This window comes from Phocoena phocoena, chromosome 3 (assembly GCF_963924675.1).
Source record: "Phocoena phocoena chromosome 3, mPhoPho1.1, whole genome shotgun sequence".
Lineage (NCBI taxonomy): Eukaryota > Metazoa > Chordata > Mammalia > Artiodactyla > Phocoenidae > Phocoena > Phocoena phocoena.
The window spans coordinates 160,070,158-160,078,339 of NC_089221.1; the positions used below are offsets into that span (position 1 = coordinate 160,070,158).

Sequence of the window (8,182 nt, forward strand, 5' to 3'; positions counted from 1 at the left end):
TCATTCATTCACTTATCATTTTGCCATCTCCACGTCCCTCCCAGGACAGTGATAGTTACTTAATATTTAAATAAACTCAGTTCTTAAATACATATATTTTTAAAAGGGACTTTCTAATACTTGTAGTAACGACATAATAAGAATAAAAGGAAAAGGAAAAATCCTTGGGGGGGCGGGCGCGGTTTGGGACAAGTCGATGAGTGAATGTGCATAAAGTGCCAGCACATAGTAGGTGCTCAAGAAACTCAAGCCGACTTCAATCCTGTTGTTCTGTCCAGCCTGGAGGACTTCTTAAAGGAGGAAACACCATGAGCTGCGTGAATAGAGCAAAGTTGCGAGGTGGTCCAGGCTTGACTCTCTTTCCTCCCTCCCATTCCCAGGTCACCCCTCACCCCTGGAAGCCATGACGGAGGCCAGAAAGCTGCCCCCACCACTGCCTCCAAGACTGGACTGGTTCGTGCAGACTCAGGTGGACCAGCTGACCTGTGGAGGGGTCCCTGAGTGGTTCCATGGTGCCATCTCAAGAGAGTAAGGACACACCCACACCTTCCACCCTGCCCTTCACCCTCTTCCCTTGTCTTCCCCGACTCTAGGCAGGTTTTTACTGCAGAATTCTGGGCTTAGCTCAGCTAAGTGTGTTAAGAGGGTGGGTGAAAAGAGCTCTGGAGTCCCAGACTTGAATCTTGCCTCCTCCATGGACTCACTATGTGACCTTGAGCAAGTTACGGGTCCTCAGCTTTCTCTATACAAGTGGCCACCAGACCAGCACTGCCAGGGACCTGACAGGCCCCTGCCCCCCACCTCACCCAGGTGGGGATGCAACCTCACCAGTCAATGATGGCAGAATGCAGCCTCAGAATCTTTCTTAACACAGTGCCCCAAACAGCTGCTCTCAGTCCATCAGGGATATAACCAACATGCACTTCCTACATCAGACTGAGCTCTGAGGACATGAACAAATCCACCTAGTCACCCCTAGGGTCTGGCTCTAAATAAATGGCGAATAGAACATTTATTGCCACATTCTGCACGCAGGAAGTCGAGGAAACTGTGAAAGCCACAGAGAGGAGGAACTGGGCATGGTTTCTGAGTTCTGGGGTGCACCAAAAGAAATACAATGTGAGCCACACATTACAATTTTAAATCTTTTTAGTAGTTTCGTTAAAAGAGTGAAAAGAAACAGGTGGAATTAATTTTTATCATATTTTTTATTTAACCCAGTATATCCAAGATATTCTCATTTCAACATGTAATCGGCGCTAGGTCCTCAAAATCCAGCACGTATTATATGCTAAAATCACGTCTCAATTCCCACCAGTCATATTTCAAGGGCTCAGCAGCCACACGTGGCCAGTGGCCTCTGTATTCGACAGCTTGGGTCCAAAATCCCCATTCGGTCTCCTAGAAGGCCACATTGCTCTTTGTGAACCCGGGATAAGAGTAACAATAATACACTAAGTCCCCTACATACGAATGAGTTCCATTCTGATAGCGTGTTCGGAAGTCCAATTTGTTCGTAAGTCCAACAAAGTTAGCCTAGGTACCCAGCTAACACAATTGGCAATGTATTGAGTTGGCTAAAAAGTACGTTCGGGTTTTTCCATACGCTCTTACGGAAAACCTGAACCAACTTTTTGGCCAGCCCAACAGTACTGTACTGTAAGCAGTTTATAATACATTCGCATCTTTGAAAGTTCGCATCTTGAAGGTTCATGTGTAGGGGAGTTACTGTAGTCAGCATCTTTGTGGGTTCTTACCAGCTGGCAGTAAGCCAGCTGCACACTCGCGCTGGATGCACGTCATCTGTCCTCAAGTGGGCCCTGAGAGTAAGAGTTTACTTTCACCTTAAGGAAGCTGAAGGTCACCAAGGGACCGACCCTCACCAGAGGTCACACAGCTAATGAAAAGCATGCTGGATTTTAAAACCAAATGCATCTAAGAGCAGCTCCTGCTTTATTACCTGTGACACCTTGATCTACCCAAAGGTGCCTCTGGGGGGTGCCTTCCAGGCATTGGGAAGGCAAGCAGGGGCTCTGAGAGATGGTCAAGGTCATCAGAGGCTTCCTGCCAAGTCTGGGAGAACACCCCTGTCCCTGAATATCTCAAGATCTGAAATAACCAAGAAAAGAAGGGGTTTTAGGCTGTTTGTTTGAAAACAGAAAAGTACAGGCCTCTCTGACTCAGGGGCACCAGTACTGGGATGACTGGTATACCAGACATCTGGCCAGTATGCTTAGCCATCTCTCTCCTGTATTTGCCCTTCCAGGGATGCCGAGAACTTGCTGGAGTCACAGCCACTGGGATCCTTCCTCATCAGGGTCAGTCACAGCCACGTGGGCTACACGCTCTCTTACAAGTAAGGCCTGGGCTAGGGGCCAGGGCAGGGACAGGAGGGCTCTGGGGCTTCCTTGGAGGAGCAAGTGGTGCTTCATACAACAACTTCTCAGTGAGCAACCAGTGCGAGGGTCTGGCCAGATATAACTGAAGAGTAGGCAGTTGCAGGTCTGGCTGTAACCAGCAGACTTGGGCCTGGTGGTAACTGAGACTGTGTGTCTGAGAACAGGAACTGCTGAGGACTCAAGAGTGGCAACTGCATTTCCCCTTACTACCCCTCTCCCCTACCATTTAAATGTCAACTCCCTGACTTCACTCAGGGGGACATGTTAGGGGAAACCAGGGCAGCCCAACTCCTTAATTTCTCGATGCCCGATCCAGCATCTCAGTTAGGGGATTCAGCAGCACAAACTACTTTTCAAAAGGATTCCAGGCCAAAGGAATTTTTTAAATGGACCTATTACAGAGTTACCCATAGAGGGGAAAGCTTAGGCTTTTAGTCACGCAGTCCAAGGCTTGGCTGTGCCACTTAAGACGCTGTGTGATCTTGGACAAGTTACTCACCCTTTCTGTTCCCCCCTCAAAGTCCTCATCTCGAACATAAGAATGCTAAAATTAATTCAGAGTCATAATGGGAGGATTAAATGAGACGTAGTAAGCACATAGTGGTCCATTAATAAATGCATCCGTTCATTAATAATGGAGCATTTATTCAGTACCTGTACCAGTTTTCATTGTTGTCATTTCTATTGATCATTTACCCCTTGCCAGGCACGGAGCTAAGCTTTTACCTGCAGTAGCTTGTTCCATCTTCACAAGAAGTCCTGAGGTCAGCCTTAGTAGCCCCATGTGATAAAGGGGGAAACTGAGGCACAGTGCAGTCACCTGCCAAGTGTCACATGGCTAGTGAGTGGAGGAGACTACAAGGGAATCTAGGCAGATGGGCTGTAGCCATGATGCTACCAGGTCAAGGGCTCGGGGATGGGGACAGAACGATGGGGAATGAGATGGCAGTGTCTCCGCAGAGCTCAGAACTGCTGCCGCCACTTCATGGTGAAACTTTTGGACGATGGGAGCTTCATCATCCCTGGGGAAGAGAGAGCCCATGCCTCTCTAGTTGCCTTGGTCACCTTCCATCAGCAGCAGCCGTTGCGGCCACACGGGGATCTGCTGACGCAGCCCAGCCAGCAGGTGAGGGTTGGGACCCTCAAGGGCCATAGCGCTCTCCCAAGGGCCAAGCCCCCCAGACTCTTTTGCTCCCTCAGTCCCCTCAGCCTCTTGTGATTCTGTCATTCTTGCGGTCCCCATTTCTCTTGTGGCCCCGCCCCTCCTGGTCCTTGTTCCCTGGCCCGCAGGCTGATTTTTTTTACAGGAATTCATGTGCCAGGTATAACCTTGGCTGATCTACAGGAGTAGCATATTTCCTTATAAGACTCAGTGGGTGGGGCCCAGCCCTCACAAGCTGCTGTGGGAGGGGCATATCTCCTTATAAGGATTGATGGGCGTGGCCTAGGCCCTCAGAAGGGGCTGTGAGTGTGGCATATTCCTTATAAGGCCCAGAGGGCAGGGCCTAGCCCTCAGTAGCTGCTGAGGGAGGGGCATTCTTCCTTACAAGGTTTGTGGATGGGGCAACCTCTGAGGCCCCATTTCCAGGATCTGGGACCACAGCCCCATCCCTGTACCCTCCTTGGGACTAAGCTGCATGTCCCCTCTGCCCCGCAGAAGGATCCAGCAAATGCGGATTATAAGGATCTCTTCCTTTTCTCCAACGCATTGGCTGAGGAAGCCACCAGCTCTGCTCTTGGCCTCAGCAAATATCAGAATCCCTCCTCTTGTCCCATGGCCCCACTTGAAGAGGTATGTGACAGAAAACTGGCACCTTCAATCTGGAAGGCGGGAGGTGAGGCAGGGGGATGCAGGAGCAGAGGTGGCCAACAGCTGCCAGAGGAGATGTTCTAGAATGAAGATTAGATCCCGTAGCTCCGAGCTCAAAACTTTTCAGGGAGACTTCCCTGGCAGTCCAGTGGTCGAGACTCTGTACTTCCAATGCCACGTGGGGTGTGGCCAAAAAAACCCCCAAAAAACCAAAAACAAACAAACAAACAAAAAACTTTTCAGTGATTTCCCAAGGCACTGAGATTAAAATCCCAACTATGATCTCAGGTCCCGCTACCCATCATCAGCCCAACTTCAGCCCCTCTGCCAACCCTTCTGCTGTTCTGACACATCAAGCTAACCTCAGGGCCTTTGCATGTGCTGTGTGCTCTGCCCCCAGATTTCCCGTGCCTGGCTTCGTTCATCACTTCTTCTTCAAGTATCTCTCTGCCCAGTCACCAGACCTAAAGTAGCCCCTCTGCCGTCTCCATCACATCACCCTGTTCATTTGCAGCAGAGCAGTCTGTAAAATTTGAAAAGTCTTGTTTATTTATGAGTTTTCATGTTTCCTGCCTGCCTCTCCCATCAGACTGTGAGCTTTGGGAGGCCTGGGAATCTGACTTGTTCACCACTGCTTCTCCTGTCCCTCAGAGGACCTGGCACATCGGTGGGTTTGCAGGTGAGGGTGGGGGAACAGTCAGGGAAGGCTTCCTGGAGTAGGTGGCATAGAGCTGGGACATTCAGGATGAAGAGGAGCCAACCACACATAGAGATGCAGGGAGGGCATTCCAAACAGAGGAAACAGCACATGCAAATGTCCTGAGGCTCAGGGTGAAAAACAGGAACCACAATAGCCAATGTGTGGACAGAGTGGAGTGAGCAAAAGGGAGATTGTTGGGAGGTGAGGGGCCAGAGTCGGCAGGGGTCATTCATGCCGGGTCTTGGGGCCAGGGTGAGGTGCTGGGATCTATTCCAGGTGTGCTGGGGAGCCATGAGAGAGCTTGAGCATGGTGGGACTGATGGTGTTCCCTGTGGCTGCCAGCTGCAAGAAGGGGCTGTCTGGGGGCGGGAAGGAGGCAGGGACAGTATCCATGTGGGAGAAACTAGAAAGGGAGCCCTAAAGGTGGATCTTGCTGATGGCTTGGAGGTGGAGGGTGAGGGGAAGAGGGACAGTATCATGGTCTGAGTCCCCCAGTCATCCATTATTTGGGAAGTGATCCCAGGAGGTGCCATGAGGGGAGCAGGAAAGTGGGTCAGGAGAGAGAGGGCCACCAAAGGAGGCTGCTGTAGTGAGCAGGTTACCCCTGTGGACTCTGTGGAACACGCACGTCAGTTATCCCACCTTAGGGACAAGGAGCTGTGGTACTGGTCTTCCCTTCCATCAGTCATTAGTCAAGCGCTGTCTCTGGGAGGTTTTAATTCTCTGGTACCTCTGGTCTGCAAAGTGGCCAAAGAAGTCCCCAAGGCAGAGTCCCCACTGCTGGCACTTGGGAGTGGAGCTGGAGGCACCAAAATGCTCAAGACAAAGGGATGTGGATGGGGCATTGACAGCATCTGCCACAAATGACACCCAAGTTTGGGGCCTGAACAACCTGGTAGATCAGGGGTTGGCAAACTACTGCCCAAGGGCCACATCTGGCCCACTGCCTCCTTCTGTATGGCCCATGAGCTAAGCATGACTTTTATGTTTTTGAATGGCTGAAAGAAATCAAAAGAAAAGTCGTATTTCATGACCCTTGAAAGTCAGATGAAACCCACATTTCCGTGTCCATAAAGTATTAGAGGAACACAGGCACGCTCGCTCACTGACGTATGATCTCTGGCTGCTTTGGCCCTACAACAGCAGAGGTGAGTAATGAAACATAGACTGATCTGCAAAGCTGAAAACATTTCCTCTCTGACCCCTTACAGAAAAAGTTTGCCAACCACTGAGGGAGACAGTGAAGCCCTTTACTGAGACAGGAAGTGTGGGTCGTGGGATCAGGCTTGGGGGTTCTCTTTGGGACTTTCTTGGCCCCAGGACATCTGGGTGGAACCCAGATCCCAGTTTCTGGGGCAGATTCAGAGCTGTGGTAGGCGGGGTAGCCCCAGGTCTCACCTGCTCTCCGTTTCAGGCCTTCACAAACCCAGTCCCGCTCCATCGGCGAAAAGAAGGGAAGCCATTGGCAGAGCCGGACGGGGCATCCACGGAGAAAGCTACTTCCTCCTGCCCCCCGAAAGCTCCTCTTGAGGAGGTCCGCCAGAAAATCTGGAGGAATCTCAAGATACTCCCCCAGACGGGCAAGAAGGTCCAGCAGGAGCTGAAATCCCAGCTGGTGGCTGCGAGCTCACCACTCTGGGACGCCAAGCCATTGGTGGTGGCCCATGGCTCTGGAGCTGGAGCAGGGGACTCAGCCTGGAAAAATAACGTCTACACAGACCCCCAAGCTCCAAGAGACAGAGATGAGCCCTCCAGGAAAGCCTCAAGGTCAGCCAGCTGGAGCGAGACAACCTCGAGGGTCAGGGACTGGCACCAGGCAGTGGTGAGGGCCCTGTCCTCACATGTGTCCAAACCGGAGCCGAGGGGCTCGAAAGAACCACAGGACTGTCTCCCCGAGGAGTACCGCTCACCGCCACCCTTCGCCCCTGGGTACTGCTAGGTTCGCCCCGGCTCTGGGACCCTCTCTGCCGGGGGCCGTTCATACCTGGACCTTTTGCTCTCTGCCGTGACCCACTAGCCCTCAGGGACCTGAGGAATGTAATAAAGACATTGCTTGGGTCTGGTCCTGCGATTGCCAGTAAGGTGACCTGGTCATTTTAATAATAATTAGTAATAATAATAATGTTACCGCAGTGGCGTCTAGGACACCTACTCTGTGCCTAGCCTCACACCAGACCCTCCATGTTCATTATTTCTTTTATGCCTCTGAGCAGGCCCATCAGGTAGGTTCATTCTGCACATTTTGTGTGTGTGTGTGTGGTACACGGGCCTCTCACTGTTATGGCCTCTCCCGTTGCGGAGCACAGGCTCCGGACGCGCAGGCTCAGTGGCCATGACTCACAGGCCCAGCTGCTCCGCGGCATATGGGATCTTCCCGGACCGGGGCACGAACCCGCGTCCCCTGCATCGGCAGGCGGACTCTCAACCACTGCGCCACCAGGTAAGCCCCCATTCTGCACATTTTAAAGAAGAGACAGGAATTTCCCTGGCGGTCCAGTGGTTAGGGCTCCATGCTCTCATTGTCAAGGGCCTGGGTTCGATCCCTTGTCGGGGAACTAAGATCCCACAAGCTGCGTGACACAGCCAAAACAATTAAATTATATTAAATTAAAATTAAAAAAATAAAGAAGATCCAGGTTCAGAGAGGAGAAGAGGTGTGGCCAAGGTCACATGGCTGGGGTGTCAGCACCAGGATTTGAAGCCAGGTCAGTTTGAGCCCTTTCCCCGCGTAACCTAGGCACACCTCATAGAGTACATCCTTGTCTGTAACAGGGCTGTTCATGCCTTCCTCTCAGGGTTCTTGTGCAAATGGAGATGAAACTTGTGGAGGGCTTGGCACACAGTAAGCACTCCTGACATCAACGGCAACTTTAGGAGAAGCATAAGAGGCCCTTTCCTTTAAAAAGGGAGAGGCAGCCTAGGGCTATGGATGGGGATGGGCTCTGGAGGGAATCTTGGGTTGGGTTGTGGGGCTGTGTGACCTTTGGTGAGTCACTAGACATCTCTGGGCCCGTTTCCTCATCTGGAAAATGGGGAGAAGAGCAGTCCCTCTTTCTCAGGATGAACCAGCAGAATTCAAATAAAACCTAGGGCTTTAGCACACAGTAGGTGCTTAATAAATGGGGGTTAGGGCAAGAGTGGACACCCTAGAAATAATACACAGTGGAGGTGTCTGGGAGGGTCCCTGGGGGGCTTGTCTCTCTTGCAGGAATGACCACTCCTTGGATTGACTGGGGACATGGAATGGGCCCCCAGGCTGACTATAGGTGGACT

General features: G+C 51.6%; 1 protein-coding gene across 2 annotated transcripts; it reads left to right on the forward strand.

Moving 5' to 3' along the window:
- Window positions 1-403: 403 nt before the first annotated feature.
- HSH2D (hematopoietic SH2 domain containing) lies at window positions 404-6,848 on the forward strand. 2 transcript variants are annotated; one of them, XM_065875150.1, is made up of 5 exons: window positions 404-528; window positions 2,267-2,356; window positions 3,360-3,525; window positions 4,057-4,191; window positions 6,324-6,848. In XM_065875150.1, the coding sequence occupies exons 1-5, from the start codon at window positions 404-406 to the stop codon at window positions 6,846-6,848; spliced, it is 1,041 nt and encodes a 346-aa protein (XP_065731222.1). The 2 variants fall into 2 exon arrangements, with proteins under 2 accessions (XP_065731222.1, XP_065731224.1); XM_065875152.1 differs by having other exon boundaries at window positions 404-453.
- Window positions 6,849-8,182: the final 1,334 nt, after the last annotated feature.

Excerpts from the sequence above, each read along its gene's own strand:
- HSH2D (XM_065875150.1), top strand. The coding sequence starts at position 404 with ATGACGGAGGCCAGAAAGCTGCCCCCACCACTGCCTCCAAGACTGGAC. Across the intron at positions 529-2,266 it reads CATGGTGCCATCTCAAGAGA|GGATGCCGAGAACTTGCTGG; the intron begins GTAAGGACACAC and ends TTGCCCTTCCAG. Across the intron at positions 2,357-3,359 it reads GGCTACACGCTCTCTTACAA|AGCTCAGAACTGCTGCCGCC; the intron begins GTAAGGCCTGGG and ends GTGTCTCCGCAG.